A 27,258-nucleotide genomic window follows, 5' to 3' on the forward strand; every position below is an offset into this window, starting at 1 on the left:
TATTTCTACAGTGGTGATGTCACGATACAAAAATGTCAAACAAATTTTCTAAATTAAGAAATAGACTCGATACTCCTGATACCATGATGATAATGAATACTGTACACTCTTTCTTTACATAATACACTGTGTTGTTCCATATTAAATGTTGTACTTTATGTTCTATTCCCATGTGTCTTATATCTATGTAATCCCTGTGTCCAGTAGGTTTATAGTGGTCCATGGTCCTGTTTGGTCCTGGTTTAGTCCTGATTTAGTCCTGGTTTAGTCCCGCTTTAGTCCAGTAGGTCCATAGTGGTCCATGGGTGTATTCTAGTCTATGTGTGTTATACTTGTGAAAGATGCAGTTCAACATATATATATATAAACAGATTCAGGAAAGGTTCATTTCTGTCAATGGGACTTTTTTAGTATCGATACCTGTGAAACATGAGTAAGTAGTTTCGATATTAGTTTTAGTATCGATTAATACCTGATTTTTGATACCTTTGACAGACCTATTCTACAGTCAACCCTCATTCGAGTCTAAACATCACAAAAGCAGCCACACACCAGAAGACTATTTATAAGTCCTTTAATGGTTAAATGAAATATTGCAATGGTTAAAAACGCTGACATTCTGCAGATATAATCAAAACATGTCAAATTGTTTTAGCAAAGAAAGAACAGCACCAAAGCATCAGCCAGCGGTTCTCAACAGCTGGTTCAGGACCCACATGAGTTTGATACACGATACTGTGCTTGGTTTGCTCTGTAGTTACACATGAAAACCCGTCACAGGCACTTTAACCTCACCTTTAACCTCACCTGGGCTCTGAATAATGTTTTAATGACATGCAATAAAAAAATATGTGAATGCAAAGCAAAATATAAAGATATGAGCAGGCTCCCAATAAGGTCATAACCACAGACTATATATATAAATGGAAAGCGCTAAATTGCTAGCTGCCACGTTCCAAACAAGAAGTGATCATTAGCGCACTTCAATTCACTTTCTGTGTAAAAACTGTGTCCTCTCTCTGTAACTGCTGTTGTCAGACTCGTCATTTTGGTCTTAAATGTTCATATTAACCCACTCTACATGATCCTGGGGTTTTTATTTCACTATTGTGTCTGTAAATCAAGATATGAACATGAATAACAGACAAATCAGGCGCCTTCTTTCCCAGAGGTCGCTCCTGCTAACATTAGCAACAGGTTTGACTGACAGTGTTGCTCTCTGCTAAACCAGTGGTGTTGGCGGGAAGGGGCGTTACCTTCAACAGTCTGGCTCCAGATTGGCTCTTTGGTTGCTATGATACTCACAGACAGAATTTTAAATATGAAACTCTGCTCCAAATCATCCCCTATAACTTGATGAGCTTCATTTGGAGCTGAAGCTGTGGCGGCATCACACTCACTTAGTCACTTCTTTATAGAGTCTGTGGTAATGACAGATGCCCTTTGAGCCTTAGTATTATTATTATTATTAGTATTAGTATTTAAGGTGCAGACAGCAATATAAGGAAGCATGTTCTGTATATGAGTGTTTTGCTCAAGGACTGCACAATATGGTCACAGTGGGAATTAACTCTTCAATAATGATTAAAGCATAATTTATCCAAATAACAGATTCCAAACTTCAGTCGAGTCACAACGTGAACCTCCTGGATGTGATGTAATAGTGTCACACGAGGAGCAATGAATGGACCCAAAACAAGACTAAACCAGTATTAAACCAGGACCAAACCAGGACTAAACCAGGGCTAAACCAGGACTAAACCAGGGCTAAACCAGGGCTAAACCAGGACCAAACCAAGACTAAACCAGGTCTAAGTCAGTAATCAGGCCCAGTAATTCCAGAGATATTAACCATAAACCAGGCCATGTCTTGATGTGACATCCAACCAAACTATTCTATAATATAAAAATACAAATCTTTAAGCAGATACAGGGGGCAGTATTTAAAACAAAGCAAAACTTCAACTTCAGTTATGTCCATTTGAAGCAATAACACTCATTGAATACGAGCAGCTGCATGCAGGGCTTAAGCAGAAAACATGTACTTTTCCCCATTGATACTTTGCAGCTGATGTCATCAACATTCCCCGGGGGTTAAGCTAGCTGTAGGCACTGCTCTGTCAGAAGGTGTGTTACTCAAGTGGTGAGCTGATTTATGCTGTTAAACAAGTCCCTCTCAAATAACATTACAGTCACAAACTAGCTAGCATCAGCATTAGCCAAGAATTTTCCAGTGAGTCACTGTCATCTTTTGTGTAAAATCAAACTCCTAAACAGGACCATGGACGCTCGGACTGACCACAGCCTATCATGAGCTCTTTAAATCACTTTAAATATATTTTTTTTCTTGAGTTTTCAGACAATCTTAAAACCTTTTTGGCAGTGTTTGCTAATGTATGCAATGTGTCACCAAGGTAACCGCTAAACATTGCTCCATAGACATACATGCAGTACCCCTCCCCCCAGCGTGATGTCACTGCAGAGTATCAATCCTTCAATCAAGTCCTTTAACATGTTCTTTTCCACGTATCCTGTCTTCCCGTTACATTTTTATTTCCCGATGATGACGTTCTTGTAGCCCTGGACGTTGCACAGTTGGCTGCTGTTGAAATTCACCACGAGCTTCCTGAGTCCGGAGTGCGATGGCGTGAAGTAGATTTTGGCTTTAGCCTCCTCTCCTGGCGCCACTGAATGTCCCAGGCTGAAAGGTAAATATTGAAAAGTTATAAGTCAGTTCTGCTGGTACTGTCCTTTGTGGGGTCCACTGATCGGAGGGATTCTTAAAGTCAAGTTTTTGTCATAAATGAGCTGAGCTGGTCGTGGGCTGTAACTGTGGCCCCAACGTGTTTCCATCTCCAAACCAGGAAACATAAACATCATCGGCATCTCGAGAACCCAGGACTAAACCAGGACTAAACCAGGACTAAACCACTACAAAACCAGGACTAAACCAGGTCTAGACCAGGACTAAACCAGGTCTAATCCCGGTCTAAACCAGGATTGGACCCTCACCTCTCAGTTAAGACAGTCCCTCCAGTTAGATTCGCCCCTTCGATGCTGAAGCAGCACATGTCCAGAGGTTGGGGCAGAGGGTTCTTCAAGCTGATCTCTGCAGCCAATTTACGGTTTTCCTTTGGCTCGCCCAGGATCTGTGCAAAAGAAGAACACAGAGCTCCAGTAAAAGAGCCGCAAAGGTACGGACAAGAACTCCACACATCAAACTGACAAAACGAGCTGCTAAACTGTCAGGAGGGTCGATGTCAAAGTGTGGGGTCAGGAGGGTCAGTGTTAAATTGTGGGGTCAGGAGGGTCGATGTCAAAGTGTGGGGTCAGGAGGGTCGATGTCAAAGTGTGGGGTCAGGAGGGTCAGTGTTAAAGTGTGGGGTCAGGAGGGTCAGTGTTAAAGTGTGGAGTCAGGAGGGTCAGTGTTAAAGTGTGGAGTCAGGAGGGTCAGTGTTAAAGTGTGGGGTCAGGAGGGTCAGTGTTAAAGTGTGGAGTCAGGAGGGTCAGTGTTAAAGTGTGGGGTCAGGAGGGTCAGTGTTAAAGTGTAGAGTCAGGAGGGTCAGTGTTAAAGTGTGGGGTCAGGAGGGTCAGTGTTAAAGTGTGGGGTCAGGAGGGTCAGTGTTAAAGTGTGGAGTCAGGAGGGTCAGTGTTAAAGTGTGGGGTCAGGAGGGTCAGTGTTAAAGTGTAGAGTCAGGAGGGTCAGTGTTAAAGTGTGGGGTCAGGAGGGTCAGTGTTAAAGTGTGGGGTCAGGAGGGTCAGTGTTAAAGTGTGGAGTCAGGAGGGTCAGTGTTAAAGTGTGGGGTCAGGAGGGTCAGTGTTAAAGTGTGGGGTCAGGAGGGTCAGTGTTAAAGTGTGGAGTCAGGAGGGTCAGTGTTAAAGTGTAGGGTCAGGAGGGTCAGTGTTAAAGTGTGGAGTCAGGAGGGTCAGTGTTAAAGTGTGGAGTCAGGAGGGACGCTCTGCTGTGGTTGGTTATTCAAAGTGATGAGGAACAGGGTTAGTTTTTTAAGTTAGGAAATGGATTAGTTATGGTTACGGTTTGGTTTAGTCACAGTCTGTGTAAAGAAGTGGACTGAGTGAGTGTGACATCAACCACAGCTTCAGCTTCAAATTAAGCTCATTGAGGCTAGAGCAGTGATAGAGGATGATTTGAAGCTGAGTTCCATATTTGGTATTCTGACCGCGAGTATCATAACAACCAAAGAGCCAATCAGGAGTGAAGAGGCTGATGGTAATGCCCCTGTTGCTAACACTAGCAGGAGCGACCTCGGGGAAAGAAGGCACCTGATGTGTCTGTTATTAATGTACATATCTTGATTTAGAGACACAAGAGAGAAATAAAACCCCCAGGATCATGTAGAGTGGGTTAATACGAACATTTAAGACCAAAATGACGTGGAGACTAGCGGGTTAGCTATGTCTATTTATATATAGAGTCTATAGGTTAAGTTTAAGACCAAGATTAAGCTATTTTAATGTAAGGAAAATGGTTAAGTCTGTGTAAACCCTCATCCCAACCCTTGTCCAGGTCTGATCCATAGCAAAAGAGGAAGTTTAAAACTGTCAACTGGATAAATCGTTGTAGGAGTGAAGATGTTTTGCTGCTCATCCAAGCTGCTTCTTCCGTTCTGGTCAGATAACTGGTGGACACTGCCTTATATCTACCTGAGGGGAGGGGCTAACCACACTGAAACAGTTATTGTCTCCAGTTTCAGATTAAACTACCCTATTCAGCCTTTAACAACCCTGCTATTGTCATCTCATTGTTCTGTGTGAGGATGGATTTGTAAATCGGTGAGAGATGATGTCTCAGGCCCCCCCATTCCTGTTTAAGGAAGGATTCTCTTTCCTAACAAAAATAGCTTCTTTAACTTCCCTCTCAAACCATTTCTTTTCTTTGGCTAAGATCTGAACTTCAGTATGTTCAAAGGAGTGGTTAGTGGCTTTGAGATGGAGATGTACGGCGGACTGGGGTCCAGAGGAAATATTACGCCAGTGTTGGTACATCCTCTTATGGAGTAGTTGTTTAGTTTCTCTAATGTAATGCTCACTGCACTCTTCACTACACTGAACGGAGTAGACTACATTACTTTGTTTATGGAAGGAATGGTGACTCTTTTCCTTCTGGGTTCAGATTACCTGTCCTGAAGAAGCGGCTTGGATGAGCAACGAAACGTCTTCACTCCTACGATTTGTCCAGTTGACAGATTTAAACTTTATCTTTTGCTATGAACCTATTAACCTTAAATGTGAATAAAACTAAGGAGATGGTGTTTGACCCTCGAGCTCTGCAGATCCATCATCCTGTTGTTATTGAAGGTCGACAAATAGAACAGGTTGCATCTTTTAAGTATTTGGGTGTGTACATTGACAACCTGCTCAAATGGAATGTACATGTTGATTTTCTTTGTTCCAAGCTGTCCCAGAGGCTCCACTTTTTAAGGAGGCTGAAGCTGTTTGGTGTGAGCACAAAAATCATGACCTGTTTTTATAATGCTGTGTTGGAGAGTCTGATCCGCTACAGTATGGTCACCTGGTTCGGCTCTCTAACTGTCCAATGTAAAACTAAACTTGGAAAACTGATAAATAAGGCCATGAAGGTGATTGGCAGGAAAGAGTTCCCTTCTCTGCAGGACATTTTTCAAAACTCTGTGCTCGCTCAGGCCAGACGGATTGTGGGGAACCCCTCTCACCTGTTGCATGGGGAATATGAAATGCTTCCATCGGGCAGGTGCTATCGGGTGCATAACTTTATTAGTTACAGATACAAATTCTCATTTGTGCCCATGTCTGTTACACTATTGAACAAATCTGAACAACAAAGGCGCACTTAGTCACTTTATTTTCAGTGGTACAAAAACTGCCTGTGCAAAAATTGTGCAATTATGGGCTGGTGAAATAATTATTTGTGAAATGGGGCCTTGAGAAATAACTTGGACACTTTATGGTTGTGCAGTGCACAAATGGACTATGGACATTAATAATGGCACATGTATCTTGAGACTGTTGTGTATGTGTAAGTGTAACTGTGATTTTAAGCTGCGGGCAGTGACCCCAAGACAAATTTCCCTTTGGAACAATAAAGTTTATTTTATCTTATGAAAATGGTTAAGGATAACATGTTAGCAAAAGTAGGCTAACTTTAAAAACTATTTTGTCTCCTACAAGGTTTATTTCAACTTACACCACAAAATAAAACATAAAACAGTCAGAAATATTACACTGTAGCCCTATTCTAAGCCAGGTCTAAACTGGGTCTAAACCGGATCTAAACCAGGATTGGGCTGTCACTTCTCAGTTGTGTTCTCATACGTACGGATGCAGAACACAATGCAAAAATATCACTCGGTTGTGCAAAAACCTCAGGGATAGAAGAGGAGCGGAACTGACCCTCTGACCCTCCCTCTGACCCTCCCTCTGACCGACAGGAGCCAGCTGCCGTGGTGCACAGAGCCAACTGAATCTAGTGCCATTTGTATCACCTCCTCCTCCTAATCCTCGCACTTACCCGGACCCTGATCTCGGGGTTGGTCAGTACGATAGTCCTCATGGTCAGGTAAACATTCCCAGTGGTGTAGTCCTGGAGGAGAGCGGCCAGTCGGATCAGGTTGTCCTGTGTGAGCTCAGGGCCGTACTTGGAGTAGTTGAGCTTTAGTGGAACTTTCCTCTCTGCAGCAGAAACATGTGTCAGTGTTCACTGTTCCTTTTTTAGTGTTCAGTTCTGTGTTCAATGTTCGGTGTTCTGGGTTCAGTTATTTTGTTTTTAAAGGTAACATGAGGTTTGAGCCCTGTCCAGTTTCAGCAGACATGTGAGGATAGAACTCAGACAAACTCACAGGGACCTGGACTTTTTCATTTCTAATTCCTTTTAATACTTTGATGATTGAGGTTTTGTTTTGCCAGAATCAGAATTTTGCTCTTGCTTCACTCACAAGATGGCTGCCGCTTTTGCTACGGCAACAAAACCCACATTCTATCTGCGGCTTATAATACATCATTGGCCATAAGGACATGTCCCTGTTAATCACAGTGGCTCCTTACCTCCCCCTGGTGGCAGGACCACTTTGAGCAGGTCCTTGAAGCCGCAGTTTTCTCCCAAGACCCCGGTGTAGGAGACAACACGGGACAAAAACAGCAGGCGACATTCCTTCTCAGAGTCTGTCTCATTTGACACCAGAGCAAAAACGTCAAAGTCACAGCCCTTCTCCATGTTCTCGGACACTTTGATAGACAGCTTCAGCCCCGCTCCCTGCTCTGGCTCCTTGAGGAGTTTATTCTGATGCCCCGCCCTCTTAAACGCTTCTCTCTCCTCCACAGAGCCTGGGATACAAACAGTTCACATAAAATATAAATACTTACTTTTTTCTTTATAATTTTCTATAGGTAAGTGCATAATGAAACTAAGTGTTGCCAGGTGCCACAGTGGGGCAGTAGTGTCTCTAATGGATACTGCTGTTGTGTCCTTAGGCAATGCTCTTCACCAGCTTGCCTAGTATGAAATTGGTGTCTGTGAGTGTAAGTACTTTTTAACTTTCTGGATAATGTCTGTGTGTCTCTCAGTCATCCAGGCTTGCGCCATCGTAAAAGACAAAAGTAAAATTTGTCTACTGGACAAAAAGTTGCAGGAGTGAAGACGTTTGGATGCTCATCCAAGTCACTTATTCAGTTCTGGTCAGATTACTGCTGGACACTGCCTTATATCTGTCTGAAGGGAGGAGCTAACTACACTAAAACTGGAAACAGATTTGCTTACATTTTCTGTATGTAGGCTAGGTCTGTTAAGCTACACTAAGTGTGCACTGTGCCTGAGACATACTTACCATATTCATACACCTCCTGTGTTTTTTCTTTTTCTCACACCTATTAGCATCCTGGCTAGCTATATTGTTCTCTTTGTTCCTTTGCTTGCTTTGGGTTTAGATGGAGTTATAGATGGGGACAGGTGATGTCTGAGGCCCCCATTCCTGTTGAAAGATGGATAGTCTTTCCTAACAAAAATTGCATCTTTAACTCCCCTCTCAAACCATTTCTTTTCTCTGGCTAAGATCTGAACCTCACTATCTTCAAAGGAGTGGATAGTGGCTTTGAGATGGAGATTTCGAGAGAGCTTCTCTCCTCTGTTAAAGAAGCTTTTTTGTTAGGAAAGACAATCCTTCCTTGAACAGGAATGGGGGCCTCAGACATCCATCCCCCCATCTATAACTCGATCCTCAGATCCAAAGTAAACAAACAGAACAATAGAGCTAGCCAGGATGCCAATAGGTGTGAGAAGAAAAAAAAACACTCATTAGGAGGAGGTGTATGAATATGCTAAATATGTCTTAGTCACAGTGCACACTTAGGTCTAGCCTACAAACAGAAACTGTAAATAAAAGCTCTTTCCAGTTTCAGTGTAGTTAGTTCCTGAAGATGCGGCTTGGATGAGCAGCCAAACGTCTTCACTCCTGCAACTTTTTGTCCAGTTGACAGATTTGTCTTTTGTCTTTTGGCTAATTGTTGTACCAGTGTCCTCCCTGTACGTATACTTGTGCCACCTGCAGTAGCACTTGTTGTTGTTGCTATTAGCAGTAGTAGTAGTAGTGTCCTCCCTGTACTTGTGTAAGTAATTAGTTGTAATAGTAGCAGGAGTAGTAATAGTACTTTAACTTCTGGATAAATGTACAAGTGTTGTGTGGTGGTAGTAGCAGTAGTAGTAGTAGTAATACTAGCAGAAGTACTTTACCTTCAGGATACTTGTACAGGTGTGTGATGTCCTCTCTTTGGTCACTGCCCACTCTCTTGGTGCTGATTTTCTGGCCCACCATTGTGCTGTTTATGATCTTCTTTTTGAAGCCGTCATCTTTCTGCAGGTAAAATACCAGGTCTGCATTTACCTCGGCGTACACATAGGGGGCGTCGTATTTCGCTGTGAGCATCCCCTCCTTTATGGCCCGAACTGGAACTGGACCACAGCAGTACACCCCTGACAGAACAAACCGGGTTAGAGCAGGACTAGAGCAGGACTAACCCGGAATTAGAGCAGGACTAGAGCAGGACTAGACCAGGACTAGACCAGGACTAAACCAGTACTAGAGCAGGACTAAACCGGGATTAGACCAGGACTAGACAGGACTAGACCAGGACTAAACCACACATTCCAAGACTTCCAGAAACCAGAGCAGAGTTTTGTTGTCACAGTAATGCTAACAACAACTAGATGCGGGAGCTATTTTTGTCTAAACTGGGGAAATTTAGTTTTACTTGATTAGATGAACAAACATGGGTACAGACCATAGACTGTATATATAAATGGACATTGCAAAAGCGCTAGCCTCCATGTTCCAAATACAAAGTAAACATGGGTAAAGCCTAAATCTGGAGTAAACTGGGCCTAAATTATGAGTTGAACTTCCCTAAAATGGCACTTACTGTCACTCCTCTCCTGAGGTGTCGCGTCAAACGCCTGCCACCCATTAAAGTCGGGGTTTTTCAGATCAGGCCGAGTCATCCAGCCCTCCACCCAGCAGTGGTAGTTCCTAAAAACAGCACAGTTAGGCTATGAGTATAATCAAGGAGCAGAGGAGGTGAGAGGAGCAGAAGAGGTGCACTGTACCAAGAACTTTCGGTGCGGACCCTCTCTCCTCTGTCGTTGACTCCGGAGATGCGCTCGAACTTCTCGTTTAAGCAGCACTCGATGAGTAAGTCTGCATTGGAGTCGTGAGCCGATTCGAAGTTTGTGACGACTCTGCAGGGGATCCCCAGAGCTCGAGCCACTGGACAAACACAAGACAATGGTCACACAGAAGTACACACCCAGAGCCAACAACACAACAAAAAAACAACACAGAGGTACACGCCAGAGCCAACAACACAAAACAACACAACATTCACACCAGAGCCACTGAACAAACACAGGACAACACAACATTCACACAGAGGTACACACCCATAGCCACTGGACAAACACAAGACAGCACAACATTCAGAGGTACACGCCCAGAGCACTTTTGCACTAAAACATAGTATTAGATTACATTATATAAAAGATTTGATCCAAAATGTATCATGTGCACTGTGATGTACACACCCACTGTGAGGTACGCACTTCCTTCTCCAGTTTTGTTTTCTTAATCGTTGATAGTCACTTTAGTACAATTGAAAAAAAAATTGTGCTCTAGTGTGATGTGCAGCTGTCCATAGGGGGCGCCAACAGCATGCGGCGCATTGTTGTGATGACGTTTATGGCAACATCAGCTCCCACTGGACACTGCAGTTTTCTAACATGGAAGTCAGCGGACGTGTTTCTTTTATCAAGTGGTTTTAGATGAATATTGTGATTTAAATGTGTAAACTATAACAAAATGATCCACAGGGTATGAGAACTATAGAGACTCAAGCACAATAGGACTGAGTTAAAGACAGAAGGTGATGTCTGACCAGTGCAGGCGACCGCAGCAAACACCCAGCACTGCCCGTATTTCACCGGAGCACAGGAGCTCGATGTCCAGCGTCTCAGGATGTCCACGCTGCCCCTCCAGAACATCGGGCTCTCTCCTCCAGAGAAGTCATTACTCCAATTCCCCCGTAACACACCATGGTCATCATCACAGTTCACCTGCACATCCACACACACAGGAAGTATTAAAGAGGGGGTATTTACTTCTATGGGTTATTAACTGTAACACATAACATATTTAGATCTCCACGTTTGCTTTTATTATTTTGAAAATACTATATTTGCCCAAAACAACGTATTACCATATTTTATAAGTTTCACTGAATCTCCCCTCCCTTCGCCCCCTTCAGAGCACTATCACAACACAATCTGCTGCATCCCACTAATGAAACTACTGCACATCACATCAGGTTTGTAAAGTTGCTGTGTACAGTTTTGTATCATGTTTTTTTAAATTTATGGAGAATTGTCATGTGGGAGCATGAGTGACGTAAGCTTGTGGGTGGAGCCTTGTACAGGCTCGTACTGCTAACTGTAAGGAGGGTTTTAATAGGGCCCGGGGGAGATCTCTAGATTACTCAAACATGCATGGATGACATCTAACACCTCTTCAGACATGTTTTTGATGAGGAACAGTGTTAGAACATGGGAAAAAGATACAAAAAGACGAGTTAAAGTGGCCTTGTTGTCATCGGTCGACTTAAAGCGGTCGTGTGGTCAGTCTTACCATGGCGCTGAGCACTCTGCAGACGTAGACGGGGTTCCTCCGGCCTGAGTGGTCTTTCCCGGGATTCCTCAAACATTTGGGATTCATGTCCAGGATCCGGAGACACGCGTCCAGGATTCCGCTCTCAAACTGTGGACAACAAAAAACATTTAAAGTGACAGTAAGTGAGACTCCGCCAACATGACCTGTGAACAAAGACATTTAAAGAAAAACAAAAATATTATATTTCATTTATTTATTTATTTCAAGCACATGTATCCAGTTCACTTAATCACATTTCAGTTTCTTTGTATCCATCCATTGTTTTATTTTATTTTGTTCCACATTCAGTGTCTACAAGCTCATTATAATCTAAACTACTATAGAAAAATGTTAGTGTCATCAGCAAAGAGAATTCATTTTGAATGTGACAGATTAAATATATCATTTATATAGAGATTGAAAAGCATGGGCCCCAACACTGACCCCTGGGGAACATCATAAGTAATGCCAAGATATTCAGATGAGTATTCTCCCATTTTTACATACTGGACACGTCCTTTTAGGTAATCTCTTAGCCAGTCCCCAGCTACTCCTCTGATAAGACATCTTTCAGGTTAATTTAGCAGGACTGAATGATGAACTGTGTCGAATGCTTTTTTCAGATCAATAAAAAGAGCAACAGCTTCTTCTGGTCCAATACATTGGTGATTTCTTCTTCAGTTATTGCTGTGGAAGTGGTTCTTTTTTATTGACTGTCATATTGACTGTCATTTATTATTTGATGTTTGTCAACAAACTTTTCTAGCCAAGAAATGAATATTTTTTTCTAGAATTTAAGAGAACTGAGGCAACAGTGAAATTGGTTTATAATAAACTGTGTGTGTGTGTGTGTGTGTGTGTGTGGGTGTGTGTGTGTGTGTGTGTGTGTGTGTATATATATATATATATATATATATATATATATATATATATATATATAGACCCAGACAGACCCAAACAGACCCAGACAGACCCAAATAGACCCAAATAGACCCAGACAGACCCAGACAGACCCAGACAGACCCAGACAGACCCAGACAGACCCAGACAGACCCAGTGTGTATCGGGGCACACCTGTTCACAGACCTTCAGCACTGCTTCAAAAACAGCCTTTTAATTATTGTACAGTTTGTTGTTTTTCTTGAGGACTAACTTTTGCATACTTGGCTCTGTGTTTGGAGTCAAAATACTGACATAGATTGTTCTCTTTCACAACCGTACCTGCCTCATAAGACAAAAAAACATACAGGTTTTTCTCCTTGAAGCACAAACTTATATTCACCTTCACCTTTCTTGAAATTGCCTTAAATTCCTACAGTTTTCCTCTTCCTGGACATTTTGGGATCATTATTTGCAAATATTTCTCAGTTCCACTTGCTGGGAAAATCTAATTAGTTTATGGTTAATGTACACATTAAAGCAGCAAAGATTTATTTTAAAATGACAGTGATGCCTTTTAATTTACCTTCTCGCGAGCCACATAAAATGATGTGATGGGCCGCATTTGGCTCCCGGGCCTTGAGTTTGACACACATGACCTTTTTATGTGGCCCTCGATAGGGTTTAATTAAAAGGTATGCTGGTCTTAAAGTGTCAATTTATCAGGAGATACACAGTTACACAGCCATATTTTTTACATCTAGGTAAATGCATATGCAATATTTGTATCTTGAATAAGTAATAAATACAGAAACAGTTAATTAACAAGTTAAAATAGTTAGATTTATTTTACATCTGGCCCTTTGAGAACAGCCATTTTGCTGATGTAGCCCTTGGTGAAAATGTGCTTGACCTAGACAGACCCAAACAGACTCGCTCCAAACAGACCCAAACTGGCCTAAACAGGCCCACCCACACAGACCCAGACAGACCCAGACAGACCCAAACAGACCCAGACAGACCCAAACAGACTTGCTCCAAACAGACCCAAACAGACCCAAACAGACCCAAACAGACCTGCTCCAAACAGACCCAAAAAGGCCCAAACAGGCCCAAACAGGCCCAGACAGACCCAGACAGACCCAAACAGACCCTGTATGACCCTGAAAGGGCCTGTATTAAACAGCATTTGAAACCACAGCTGGTGTTGCTCAAACAAACCTGGACTGTGGTGAATCATTTAAACTCAAATCTAATCAAAGAATGTTCTGAATCAATTAAGATGTTGTTGTTTCATGAACCTCCTGCTCATTTTTCATGCTCCTATCTGTTTCCTCTGACAGGTGAACTCCCTCTGACAGGTGAACTCCCTCTGACAGGTGAACTCCCTCTGACAGGTGAACTCTCTTTCACAGGTGAACATTGCCAAAGTATGTGGGCATGTGCAGTTTGAAAGCTCAGAGCAAGTATAAGACACATAGACTAGTATACACCCATGGACCACTCTGAACCCACTGGACTAAACCAGGACTAAACCAAGACTAAACCAGGACTAAACCAGGACTAAACCAGGACCATGGACCTCTATGAACCTATTGGACACTGAGGAATTACACATATAAGACACGTGGGGATAGAACACAAAGAACAACATTTAATGTGGAACAGAGCAGAGTCTAAAGAAAGAGGGTTTTTTTCATTGTGCTATCAGGATCGGGATTGGTATTGAGTCTATTCATTAGTATCAAAATCTTGTTTGAAATTTTAATATTGTGACAACACTACGGAGAGGTGACCTCTCCCTGTCAAATGCCCCCCCCCCCCCCCCGATAAATGCTGTCCCTGCCTGCTCTCGGTTAAACCCACATCCTCAGGCACCATTTTTCAGCATTATCTAAACAATGAGCTGATAGTGGAAGAATCTGGCAACGTAACAGTGAATTATAATCCAAGAAAAACATTGAAATGCCCAAGACTCTTTAAGGGTCATGAGGCTGTTTACTACAAAGGGGATTTTTCAGTTTTAAACGCAGTCACGCACGCTTACACAAGTACTTTTCATATAAACCATTTGAAATACTTTCAGTACAGGTAGTTTCAATGTGAAGCAGCAGAGCAGCCATTTTATAAGCCATGTTCCTGTTATGCAGAGTATAGATGTAGTAATGAAGCATTTCTAGTCTCTGAAGAACTTTAGTTTGAAGTATTTACAGTACCTGTCCGTAGCTCCAGGGGCTGCCCCAGAAGAACTTTCTGTCACCTCTGTAGATGAGTCCGTCCTGAGCCAAAATGTACTCTTCCAGATCCTCCTTTCGCTCCATGTATACATCATCTCCTAAAGAAAGAGACAGTACTGTCATTACTACTACTACAGTGGCTCAGTGGTTAGAGTGTTGGTCCCCCAACCCGAAGGTCAGAGGATCGACTCCTCGAGTCCAAGTTCTGTCGTTGTGTCCTTAGGCAAGACACTTCACCCACATTGCGTGAATGATTGGTGGTGGTGGGAGGGGCTGATGGTGCAGATTGGCAGCCTTGTCAATCTGCCCCAGGGCAGCTGTGGCTACAATAGTAGCTTACCATCACCAAGTGTGGAAATGAATGAATAATGACTATAATGTAGCCCTTTGAGATTACACGTGTGAGACATTATTATTATTCCAGCTAATATTACTAATACTTCAGTGATGTAAATGTGTGTGTATCATGTTGTGTTTGTGTAAATGTGTTTGACATGTGTGAGTCTGACTCAGAGCTCTGACCCTCAGGAGCATTTGTAATTCTGATGTTCGTCTGGTGTAAGACAGAGCAGAGTCTCTGGGACAGACGGGGCTCCTAAAGAGAGAGATGGAGGACAGACTGGCTGCATCTAGAGCCGGTCTGTGTCCAGTTTAAGAGTTATTATTTTTTCCTTCAACAATTCAGCTGCTTCAGATCAGCTTCATCTTGTGTAAAAATGCATAAAAATCGGAGAGAAAAATATTTCTCACCGTCACATCCGAGTCTCGGATTCACTGGATCTTTTTGAATGACACTTTGACAAATGAACTGTGACCTGTTTAGACTCAGGGCTTAAAGAGCGGACCAACTGGAGAGGCCCAAAACTGCACACGAAACGACCGACAGCACAAGACTGTATATATAAATGGACATAGCTAACCTGCATAGACTGCATAGAATGTATATATACGCTGCCTGGCCAAGAAAAAAGTCGCCACCTGAATTTAACTAAGCAAATAGGTACAAGCCTTCTCCAGTTGATCAGGTCTAGGTTCAGCAAAAGTCTGTGCTCAAAGAATGAGGTCAGCTGACACCTGAATATACTGAATGACCAGGTTATTCCACCAATGGATTTTTTCAAATTGTGAAAGAGTCGTTAAGGAGCATGAGACATCATTTTCACACATGGATTGTCCACCACAGACTCCAGACCTTAACCCCCATTGAGAATCTTTGGGATGTGCTGGAGAAGGCTTTGTGCAAAGGTCAGACTCTATCATCATCAATGCAAGATCTTACACAGCGAATGCGTGCCGTAATCAAAGCTCTGTCAATAGACACAGATAACCTGCTAGCATAGCCTGTATATATAAATGGACATAGCTAACCTGCTAGCATAGCCTGTATATATAAAAGGCCATAGCTAACCGGCTAGCAACTGCTCTCCAAACAGGAAGTGATCATGATCATGCGTGCACTTTCTGTGTAAAAACTGTGTCCTCTCTCTCTGTAACTGCTGCTGTCAGACATATCATTTTGGACTTAAATGTTCATATTAACTCGCTCAACATGATCCTGGGTTTTTTATTTCACTATTATATCTGTAAATAAAGATATGAACATTAATAACAGAAGAATCAGGCGCCTTCTTTCACTCATTAACGTTAGCAACAGGTTTGATCGACAGCATTACTAAGCGCCCGGTCCCTGCTAAACCAGCAGTGCAGGCGAGAAGGGGTGTTACCTTCAACAGCCTCACTCCTGATTAGCTCTTTGGTCGCTATGATACTCGCGGTCAGAATTCCAAATATGAAACTCGGCAGCTATAACTGCTCAATGAGCTTCATTTGGAGTTGAAGCTATAGTGATGTCACACTCACTTAGTCACTTCTATACAAAGTTTGTTTTACCCTTTTCAAACTCAGATTCACCTCCAGTCAGCAAATCTGGAGGGGGGTTTCCCAGGTGCTGCACTGCGGTTTCCACTGCTCTTCACAAGTTTAACCCTGTGGTAGAGCTGCACAAGCAACGTGCACGTGCAAACCTCACGGCTTATGAGATGCTGAGTAAACAATCTTTTAAAAAAACGCTGCAAAAAAGAATACATTAAAAACCTGCATTCTCTGCATTTAACCTGTCCTTCAGTGTCTCTGGGTTAAACATGTCAGGGGCTGTGGGACACAGTTTCAGATCTTGAGCTAGTTTTGGTCAGTACAATATATTGTGCATGTTTTGGGTTGCCCAGACACAGAGAGAACACGCAAACTCCACACAGACATAGAAAGAGCATCCTAACTCCACACAGACACAGCAAGAACATTCCACACACACAATCAGGAGAGAAAATCCAAACTCTACACAGACACAGAGAAAACATGCAAACTCCACACACACAGGGAGAATATGCAAACTCCACTCAGACACAGGAAGAACATATAAACTCCCCCCAGAAAGTCCCAAGACTCGAACCCAGAACCTTCTTGCTGTGAAGCTGCTTCTAAAGCCACTGACCTGAGCACCAGGGGTTGTAGAGCAGGATGAGTTTGACCTCTGCAGACGACCCCAGCCTCAAAGTATATCGTCCAATAGGAGCCTGTGGAGACGCACACAGAGACAGCGCCACCATGTCCCCGGGAGGACTCGTAACAGCCGCGCTCCAGCAAGAGGTATCGATGTTCAGGGAGAGTCCGAACACAGCTCGGGTCCCGTACTCCTCTGAGGGCTGTGGACCTGAGGGACACAACCACAGAGTCGTTTTATTTCAAACATATGACAGAAAAATCTAGCATTAGCAACAGGTTTGACTGACAGCTGTTAGCCTCGATGAGCTTCATTTGGAGCCGAACGCTGTGGTGACGTCACACTCACTCAGTAACGTCTTTATATAGTTTATGAACCTACTTTATATCGAATATCAGCGGCAAAGTCTCCATTGAGATGACCGGGATTCCCATTTAACTGAAAGTGCCACCACAGTTTGGAGCATTTACGGCAAAAGGGGGCAGGGCCGAATAAGACCAATAACTGTACACAATGTGATGTTCTTGTGTCTGTGGTTTGGAGGTTATCTCAGCTTCAGCATGCGCTTCCTCTTTGGACTGAAGCATTTCCTTTGGACCTGAGAACTTTGATAAAAACAAACGGATCCAGAACCAGGTCCAACTTTTCCACATTACTTCCTGTTTGATTAGAGCTTCTTTTGTAGCAAAGTTTAGGATGTATAGTAGTACTGCAGTCGACTGAAGGAGTCGACTGAAGGAGTCCTCGTTGGACTAAAGACATGTGCTGCCGAGCGATTGTTTGACTAAAAGGGGGGGGGGGGGGGGGGGGGTAAATTCTCTCAAAACTATAACATATCTCTGTGTATTTGACCCAGCCTGCACTCACAAGATGCACCTGCTACTACTACTACTACTACTTCAACTATTCTATTTTGAGCAGAGAGACAAGTAGAGAGACAAGTAGACATACTTGTCTCTCAGATTTATCATGTGATACTTTGAGTTACCCAGGGCTTAGGGCCAGATTGCCTGCTATAAATACTACAACTAATACTATTACTACTATTCTTGCAGCTGCTTCTGCTACAATTACAACCGGAATTTCTACTTAATCTAAAAACAATTTCTTTGACCCGAGACTGAACCTAAAAAACTAAAAAAAACAAAACAACTATGATTCCTGTGTCTGCTTTGTACAACATGAAACTGCACTAAACTAGGACTAGGTCTCACCTGTCTCTGCCACACAGGTGAGACTGGCCCCTCCCCCTGTCTCACCTGTCTCACGTGTCTCTGCTACACAGGTGAGCCTGGCCCTTCCCCCCATCTCACCTGTCTCTGCCACACAGGTGAGAGCGCTGGTTCCTGGCTCGTAGCTGGTCCCCGGCCTCAGGTAGAGGCTGATCGAAAAAGCCTGTCCTCTCCTGACGATGAGCCGGTCCACTCCGTTCAGATCCGTGCGATGGTCCAGATTATTAAACTCACACTCCAGAGACACACGCTCGATGTCCAGCTCTGAAATGCAAAACACAAAATTCACTTGAAAAAGGAGTTTCATCTATTTAACAGGTGACTCCCAGGAGCGTCCAAAGTGAGCCCCAGGTGAGTCTCAGGTGAGTCAGATCCAGGTCAGTCCGAGATCAGTTCCCGGTCAGTCTGAGGTCAGTCCCATGTGTGTCCCAGGTCGTTTCCAGCCCAGTTCCAGGCCAGTCCCAAGTGAGTCCCATGTCAGTCCCAGGTGAGTGTTTTTCATGAGGGAGTGAATCGACTTTATTAAAACCTGATGTGTAAATAATAAAAACATGGCACACTTATTTGAAACAGGGTGTTGTCTGTTGTTGTCTGGCAGAGAGTGTGTTTTATCCACATAATATCCAGATGTGGTGAGAACGCATCCTCCCTGTGTCATTGTGCCACAGTGGTTATTCTTTCTCCTCTCAATCAGGAGGCTGTGGGTTTTGGGGTTTGTGGGTTTACTACTACTGTTACTACTACTGCTGCTGCCTCGTGTGAGTGAGGAGGTTGTGGGTTAGACTCCGGCCCCCCCCTGTGTGTCAGATGCCCTCTCTGTGTGTGTCAGATGCCCTCCCTGTGTGTCAAATGCCCTACCTCTGAAATACCTGGAACACCTTGGATTAGTTTAAAGTTGAGACTTCAGTCTAAATGTGCACAGTGAACTCATGTGTGAACTCTTTATGATGAAACTAAGCTAATTCCAGATCTAATCACACATTTGCAGATTTCCAGACTCAGAATGTTCTGAGAGAAAAAGATTATTTGAATCGAAGTAGAAAAAAACTTAACCTCCAGCGAAGTCATTTTGCACAAAAGTGACAAAATGTCTGGCATCTCACGTTCACACATGCTCTATGGCTGGAAGCTATAGTGTGGCATGTAGCAGCAGTGGTAATAATAATGGCTTACACTTGTAATGCATTTTTTCAAAGCCTCCCAAAGTGCTTCACTATAGTCATTATTCATTCATTTCCACACTTGGAAATGAATGAATGATGGTAAGCTACTACTGTACTGCTACTACTGTAGCCACAGCTGCCCTGGGGCAGCCTGACATCAGCACCTGACACCTGACATTCACACACACACCACTTTCATACTAGGCAATGTGGGTGAAGTGTCTTGCCTAAGAACAACAGAACTTGGTCCAAGCGGGACTTGATCCTCTGACCTTCGGGTTGGGGGACCAACACTCTAACCACTGAGCCACTGTCGCCCCAGAGTGGTAGTTGTGACAGTAGCAGTAGTAGTAGTAGAAGTTTCAATAGTAGACATAGTAGTAGTAATAGCAGTAGTAGTAGTTCTAGTAGCACTAGTAGTGGTAGTAGAAGTAGAAGTAGTAGTAGAAGTAGTAGAAGTAGTAGCAAATAGCAATAACGCATTACAAATCAAAATATAACTTTTAAATCCTTTATATCAGGCAGGAAATATGTAAATGACGAGGGGGAGGTTCTCTTCTGACCGACGGGAGGAGGGGGAGGTTCTCGTCTGACCAATGGGAGGAGGGGGAGGTTCTCATCTGACCAATGGGAGGAGGGGGAGGTTCTCGTCTAACCAATGGGAGGCCCTCCTCCCATGGGTCAAGTGCTGCAGTAAACAAACAAAACCAAACAAACACTGTCAGTGGAACCAGGTGAATCGGATCAAATGAATCGGATCAGAGGACTCAGATGGCGTGCCGTTGTTCCTCTTTAGAGGCGGGCCTGCTGTCAGGTCAAAGAACACAGATCTGTAGCCACATGTCCGAGGAGTTGCGTGATTTCTTGATGATTCTGTCTTTATTTTTGTTCCTTCTTCAACAAAACCAGAGACAGTTTCATTTCAAAAATGTTTCACCTCAAACTGGGTCAAATATGTGAATATTGTAGTAATAATCTCGCTAACACAGGATTACCAGTGGGCACACCTCACTAACTGCCGTCACCGCTAATGCTATCTTAACCTAGCCTAGCTTGTTACCTCACCTCCCTCGTACATGTCACAGTTCTGTCCATAGATCCATGTTTATGAACGTGTTAGCTTAAACGGCTGCAGTCTCTGTTTAGTGTCAAATGTGTCGTTGCTAAAAAGAACATTTTAAACATGTTTTCAATCAGCTGATGGACAGGAAGTGACATCACACTTTTCTACTGATATTTTGCAGATGATGTCATAATCATTCCCTGGGGTTGTGATGCTAACTGTAGGTACTGCTTTGTCTGAAGCTCTGTTAGACTTTAATCTGAGCTTTAATATAACACAATCTGAATAATAAAGAACTGACTTATTTGAACTACAACAGGTGAGCGGATTTGTGCTGTTAAACAAGTCCCTCTCTAATAACATTAGTCACAAGCTAGCTAGCATTAGCATTAGCATTAGCCAACAGCTTTTCAGTGAGTCACTCTCATCTTTTTGTGTAAAATCAAACTCCAGGACCATGAAGGCTGGGACTGACCACAGGCTCCTGAAAACGGGCTCTTTAAATCACTTTTTTGGCTGTTTGCTAATGTGTGCAGAGTGTCGCTATGGTAACAACTGAACATTCTACCAAAGAGATACATTTAGAACAACCCCGGCACGATTTCATTGCAAAATATCAACAGGCCCCTGCCCTCCATCTGAGATTATGACATCATCACAATGAGCGTTAAGACAGCTGCAGTACATCCAGACCGCTCCTGCTCAGCTCCTGACTAGAACCAGGAAGTACTTCACACATGTGTCCTGTGCTCAGGTCTCTGCCCTGGCTCATGTGGCTCAGAGAATAGACTTTAAAGCAGCTCTGCTTGTGACAAGCCTCTCCATGGACCAGCACCAAAGTACATCTTCCACATGTTAGAGCCACATGAACCATCTCACACTCTGAGGACTTCAGGTCTGGTTTAGTTCTGGTTTAGTCCTGATATGGTCCTGGTTTAGTCCTGGAACAATCTTCCTGAAGACAATGTTTAAATCCGGGAACAAACGGTTCTCTTTAGCTGTGCATGTGACTGAAAGGATTTTATTCTGCACTTTCCTCCTTTAATGTTAATTTCATGATGATTATTTGTGATTATTTATGTTTTGATTTGTTGTATTGTGATTTTATTGTCTTTCTGATTCTGTAAAGCACTTTGTGTATGCCAGTTTAAGCACAGGTTGCATAAGTCCTCTTCTGTTTTTCATTACTGTATCAAGTATATGTGCAGTAAATCTACACATTCCAGGAGATCAAGGTTTGCAACACATCAGCTCCAGGAACCAGCTCCAGGAACGAGGCCAAAACCCCAAATCACCTCAAGATCTCCAGACAAAACTGTTCAACTCTACACAGTATGACCCCACTGGCTCCGAAGACACAGGTGTTGGGAATTAACACTTTCAGTTTGCAGATTTCAGTCTTCTTAAAACTCTGGGTGATGTTTGCCCTGTGCTCCCTGAACACAATCCTACGTTTTAAATATACATCACAAATTTACACAACACACACATTCACTGTTACCGTTCCACAGCAAAATGGATCACAAACTGACACTGACACTCGCTGTAAGGTTAAGCAGATGAGTGGTACTTGCTATGATACTCGTGGTTGGAGTTCCAAGAATAGAACTCTGCTCCAAATTAGCCGCTATAACTGCTAGCCTCGATGAGCTTCATTTGAAGCTGAAGCTGTGGTAATATCACACTCATTTAGTCCTCGTCTTTATACAGTCCGTGGTCTGGTGTGAACCAGGTTAAATCACTTGTTTATTTCCAGAATTGTGTAGTTGTACTCAGAATTTTGAATATTTTCTTTTTATTTCATTGGCTATAGGGTTGTCAAAAGTATGAAAAATCAGATGCTAATCTATTCTAAAACTAGTATTGAAACTAGATCCTCATGTTTCACAGGTATCAATACTAAAAAGTCTCACTGACAGAAATGAACCTTTCCTGAATCTGTTTATAATGATGTTGAGTTGCATCTTTTACAAGTGTAAGACCAGGACTAAACTGGGACTAAACCAGCACTAAACCGAGACTAAACCAGGACCAAACAGGACCATGGACCACTATGAACCTACTGGACACTGAGGGATTACACAGATATAAGACACATGGGAATAGAACACAAAGTACAACATTTAATGTGGAAAAGCACAGAGTCTAAAGAAAGAGGATTTTTATCGTTGTGGTATCGTGATCGGTATCAAGTATCGAGTCTATTGGCTGATACCACTGTCCATCCCCAGTTCTACAAATACATTCTGAAATGCTGGATCCTTGTTTGACTTTAGCATTTCATGTGTCTCAAACGTTACGGCTCCAGGGTTTGTTTAAAATGTGAACTGAATCTTGACAAACGGCCAAAACGAATCTCAAAAATGCAGCGGCGTGTTGGCAGAGCGTTCATCCCTAAAGCGGTGATGGTCCTCTGAATGAGGAAATCAATATTTACTCCCTGAGGCCCAGAGTCCCCACTGAGGCCCAGAGAGTCACTGAAACCCAGAGTCTCCCGGAGACCCAGTCTCTCTGAGGCCCAGAGTCCCCACTGAGGCCCAGAGTCTCCCTGAGGCCCATAGTCCCCCACTGAGGCCCAGAGTGTCACTGAGACCCAGAGTCTCTCTGAGGCCCAGAGTCTCACTGAGGCCCAGGTGCAGCAGCTTAAAGTGATTTTGAGGCATTTTGGGAGGAGGGACTTTCACTTTTAAAACTGCAAATAAATGGACCATAACGTCACTCACAATAACAAAACTCATAACAACCTCTCAACTCACAACAACACAACTCACAATAACAACACAATTCACAATATGGAGCCACAGGTTTGTTTGGGTCTTATCAGATAATCACCACCACAACAACAGGACTAAACCAGAACTAAACCAGGACCAAACCAGGACCAAACCAGGACTAACTCCAAACCAGGTCACACTTAAAGCTCCATATTCCCCTGTTCTCTTATCTGTTCTAATGTTGTTTCCTCATCACAAACAGACCTGGATTTGTGTTTTGTTTCATTCACACATGTTTAACACACAAACCCTGCATATTTAGGCTAAGTTCTTTTCTCAAATTGAAAAGCTCCATACACCTTCACTAGAATCATCTGCATAATTTCAGTCCTGGAATTGCCAATCTCTATTGAACTAAAGGTAAAAGAAGCTATTAACGTGAAAACTACCACTTCATGACATCACAAGGTGAAACAGAGCAGTTGGAGTTTTGGAGATGTTAACAGAATAATAATAAAGTGTCACTCAAACATGTGTGAATGAAAACACAACTCTGGGTCTGTTTTTGAGAATGAAACAGCAGTTGTTTTCAGCGTGTCTTTATCTGCCCGGACTCATGTGTGTAGTAGAAGTATTTGTTGAAGTATTTTAAAGTATTTGCAGTACTGGGTTTTGTGGGCTCATAAAAACAAAAGGAGGAAGTTGCTTTGGACTCCAGCTGGTGTGAGTGTGGCAGTGAAATGCCTCAGAGACCTGCAGCACAGAACCAGAACCAGCACAACACCAGAACCAGCACAACAACAGAGCCACCACTTTCAGAGCTCTGGAGCCGAGTGAACGTGAACACATCAGATGTATTTAAATCTGTTACATAAAGAGGAGGTATAATGGAAAATCACTTTCTCCCATGTTCTAACTCTGTTCCTCATCAAAAACATGTCTGAAGAGGTGTTAGATGTCATCCATGCATGTTTGAGTAATCTAGAGATCTCTCCCAGGCCCTATTCAAACCCTCCTTACAGATAGGAGTACGAGCCTGTACGAGGCTCCACCCACAAGTCTACATCACTCATGCTCCACACGGCAATTCTCCATAAATGTACAAAAACTTGATACAAAACTGTACACCACAACTTGACAAACCTGATGTGATGTGCAGTAGTTTCATTAGTGGGATGCAGCTGATTGTGTTGTGATAGTGCTCTGAAGGGAGAGTGACTTAGCATGGAGAGCAAATCAAAAACATGTTAATACATTGTTTTGGGTGAATATATCATTTTCAAAACAAGAGAAGGAAACATGGAGATCTAAATATGTTATGTGTTGCAGTTAAAACCCCACAGAAGTAAATACCCCCTTTTTAAATTGCTGTTGTTAGTAAATCTCATACATTGACCTCTTTGAGACTTATATGTCCCTGTGTGTCAGATGCCCTTCCGTGTGTCAAATTTTTAACAGATGATTCTCAAAAAGACTGAAATCAGAATTGACAAACGAACACAAGAATCACATCAGAACATGTTTGTACAGGGAGGGCAGCTGACACACAGGGAGGGCATCTGACACACAGGGAGGGCATCTGACACACAGGGTCAGATGTTTTTATGCAGAATAAGTATCTTTGTGATTTACTAATTACCTTCGTTCAAATCACAGTTTCAATTTGATAATGATAAACTCACAGCTGTAGTTTACACAGATCCTCTGAAACACTCCTGGAGCTGAGCGCCTCCTCTGTCCTTTATCACCTGTTTTATTTTTCACCTCATAAATACTACACTTCAAACATCTTCATAAAGTACTCTCAGACTGGAGTGCACAGGGACCACAGTACTTTAAATACTACACTACTTTAAATACCACAGTACTTTGGGGAATTTGAGCACCTGAGCGGCCTTCAGATCAGCTGTTCACTCCACAACACAGTAATGAGTAACTACAACAGTGGCACAAAAACACTACTACTATTACACAATACTACTACTACTACTACACAATATTACTTGTACTACACAATACTACTACTACTACTACTACTACTACTACTACTACTACTACTACACAATAGTACTACTACTATACAATACTACTACACTACTGCACCCCATGGGACAGTATCAGAGTACAGCGAGTACTCAGAGTTCTGTGAGTTCTCTGGAGGTAGTAGCGCTGCGTCTAGTGCAAAACTTTAAACAACATATAACCCGTGTAATGATCCTGTGAAAAAGAGGCTCACAACAGCCTGATGGACGCTCCATAAGCTCCGCAGTGCAGCTTTAAAGACATCAGGCTGTGATGATATTTACTGTCAGATATAATAAGACAAACATCCCGCGAGATCTGATAATGTGACAACGTGTTATTGTTGTGGTGAGGCAAAGTTACGACCCGCGACGTTTTAAGTCAGAATAAAAGTCATAAAACTCATTATGACAATAATAATAAAAGTGTTCACCTCGTGCCATGTCTGCGTCTGTGCTCTTCTGTCCTCTTCTGTCCTCTTGTGTCCTCTTGTGTCCTCTTGTGTTTGTCTGATGACCCGTGCGGAGTCTCGTGCAGTGTCTTTGGTCCAGTGCAGCGCGTGAGTGTCCAGCTCCGGGCGTGTGCTTTTGTAGCCTCCACGCGCCCGTGTGTGGAGGGGGCGTGGTTCCGGGTAATCTGTGGTATGTTTCCAGTGAATTTGTCCTTACTCAGTGTTCACCAGAATCAGCAAATATTTAGTAACGTTTTTAGGTGAATGTCGTCACCTCAGCCATCACTCGTGCACATCAGCCCGTCACTCACGTCCACCTGATGACGTCACACGTCCTGTCTGTTATACATGAGAAATGTGTTTTGCAATGGTGCAGTTATTATCAAAGAGGTGAGTCCTGCTGCGGCTCGTGCACTGTCCTTCTCCGGCATGTATCACAAAACACAATCATCATCATCATCATCATCAAAGTCTGTTCTTTCTTTACAGTAATCATATAGAGCCTTGTGTTTATGTTTAATGCTCCTGTTCATTCACACATGTTTCAGTAACTATTTTTGTCTGTCTACATCTCCAATGCTCAAAATGCTCTGTTCCACCTTGTGATGTCATGAAGTGGTAGTTTTCAAGTTAACAGCTCCTTTTACCTTTAGTTCAGTAGAGATTGGCAATTCCAGGACTGAAATTATCCAAATGATTCTAGTGAAGGTGTGTCGAGTTTAAAAACACAGTGGAGCATTTCCTGTATTACCACATGATGACATCACAAGGTGGAACAGAGTGTTTTCAGAGAGAGCTTGAGAGAAGAACTCAGCCTAAATATGCAGGGTTTGTGTGTTAAACATGTGTGAATGAAACAAAACACAACTCCAGGTCTGTTTGTGATGATGAAAAGAGCTTAGTGTTATTGATTTGCCTGGAATGTTTCACAGTGTGGCATTAAACTAATCTATAGAGACAAATGGGTGATGCATTAGGCCAAAATTCAGGTCAGATCTGTGGAGAGGCGACCCCGCTCACAGTGAGAATGCATGCTTGAGCAGTTTACTACTGTGGAGAAGCAGCAACATCTCCTTGGAGACAGAAAAGTTACAGAGTGCATATTTAAATAATGGCTGAAACAGTGGTGATTCTGCTGAGAGACAAGCAGAGGTCAAATATATTCTCAAGTAAGATTACTATTACTCAAGAAGAAGTAAAAAATATTTGGAGAGAATGCACCCTACTTTAGTACAGAACAGTTTGAATGTTACACATATAAAATCTGATTTATGAATTTATAAAAAATAAAAATAAAACTAAATAAATAAAATAAGCCAAACTAAAATGAAACAAAAGGCCTTATATCTGTGTAATATATCCTACCTACCATAGTGGTCCATGGTCCTGTTTGGTCCTGTTTGGTCCTGTTTGGTCCTGGTTTAGTCCTTGTTTAGTCCTTGTTTAGTCCTTGTTTAGTTCTGGTTTAGTCCTGGTTCATTTCTGGCAGTGGGGCTTTATTACCAACAAGATTGATTAGAATCAGATTTTTGATTTTTCTAAACTGACTCAGACTCGGTCCACAGGTTGAGTAAAACTCAGAGATTAACCATTTCACTAAAGATGCCAAACTTGACTTCCTGGTTGTAAATAATCGTTCATATTTACAAGTATTTTTCCACCTAATTTAGTCCAAGTTTGAGAAACATCCAAACCTGCCTCACGCTTCATATAAACGAGTTCTGTTCCTGCTGGTGTCATGAACGAGTCACTCTGCAGACGCCCAACGCCCAAGTGAAAAACAAATAAACAACAAATAAATATTACATCATGGA

The 27,258-nt window shown here is 42.7% G+C and overlaps 1 protein-coding gene across 2 annotated transcripts; it reads right to left on the bottom strand.

Annotated features, from left to right (window-relative positions):
* Positions 1 to 557: 557 nt before the first annotated feature.
* On the bottom strand, positions 558 to 25,548 carry tgm2b (transglutaminase 2b). Of its 2 annotated transcripts, XM_055222074.1 has the most exons (13): positions 25,427 to 25,548; positions 18,113 to 18,295; positions 16,791 to 17,009; positions 14,279 to 14,397; positions 11,163 to 11,291; positions 10,417 to 10,594; positions 9,593 to 9,752; positions 9,409 to 9,515; positions 8,723 to 8,962; positions 7,042 to 7,320; positions 6,509 to 6,669; positions 3,013 to 3,149; positions 558 to 2,701 (listed from the first exon to the last, which is right to left on the bottom strand). In XM_055222074.1, the coding sequence occupies exons 1-13, from the start codon at positions 25,434 to 25,436 to the stop codon at positions 2,551 to 2,553; spliced, it is 2,073 nt and encodes a 690-aa protein (XP_055078049.1). In that variant the 5' UTR covers positions 25,437 to 25,548; the 3' UTR covers positions 558 to 2,550. The 2 variants fall into 2 exon arrangements, with proteins under 2 accessions (XP_055078049.1, XP_055078050.1); XM_055222075.1 differs by lacking the exons at positions 18,113 to 18,295; positions 25,427 to 25,548 and adding an exon at positions 18,014 to 18,030 and having other exon boundaries at positions 564 to 2,701.
* Between the last annotated feature and the right edge of the window lie 1,710 nt (positions 25,549 to 27,258).

This window comes from Periophthalmus magnuspinnatus, chromosome 5 (assembly GCF_009829125.3).
Source record: "Periophthalmus magnuspinnatus isolate fPerMag1 chromosome 5, fPerMag1.2.pri, whole genome shotgun sequence".
NCBI lineage: Eukaryota > Metazoa > Chordata > Actinopteri > Gobiiformes > Gobiidae > Periophthalmus > Periophthalmus magnuspinnatus.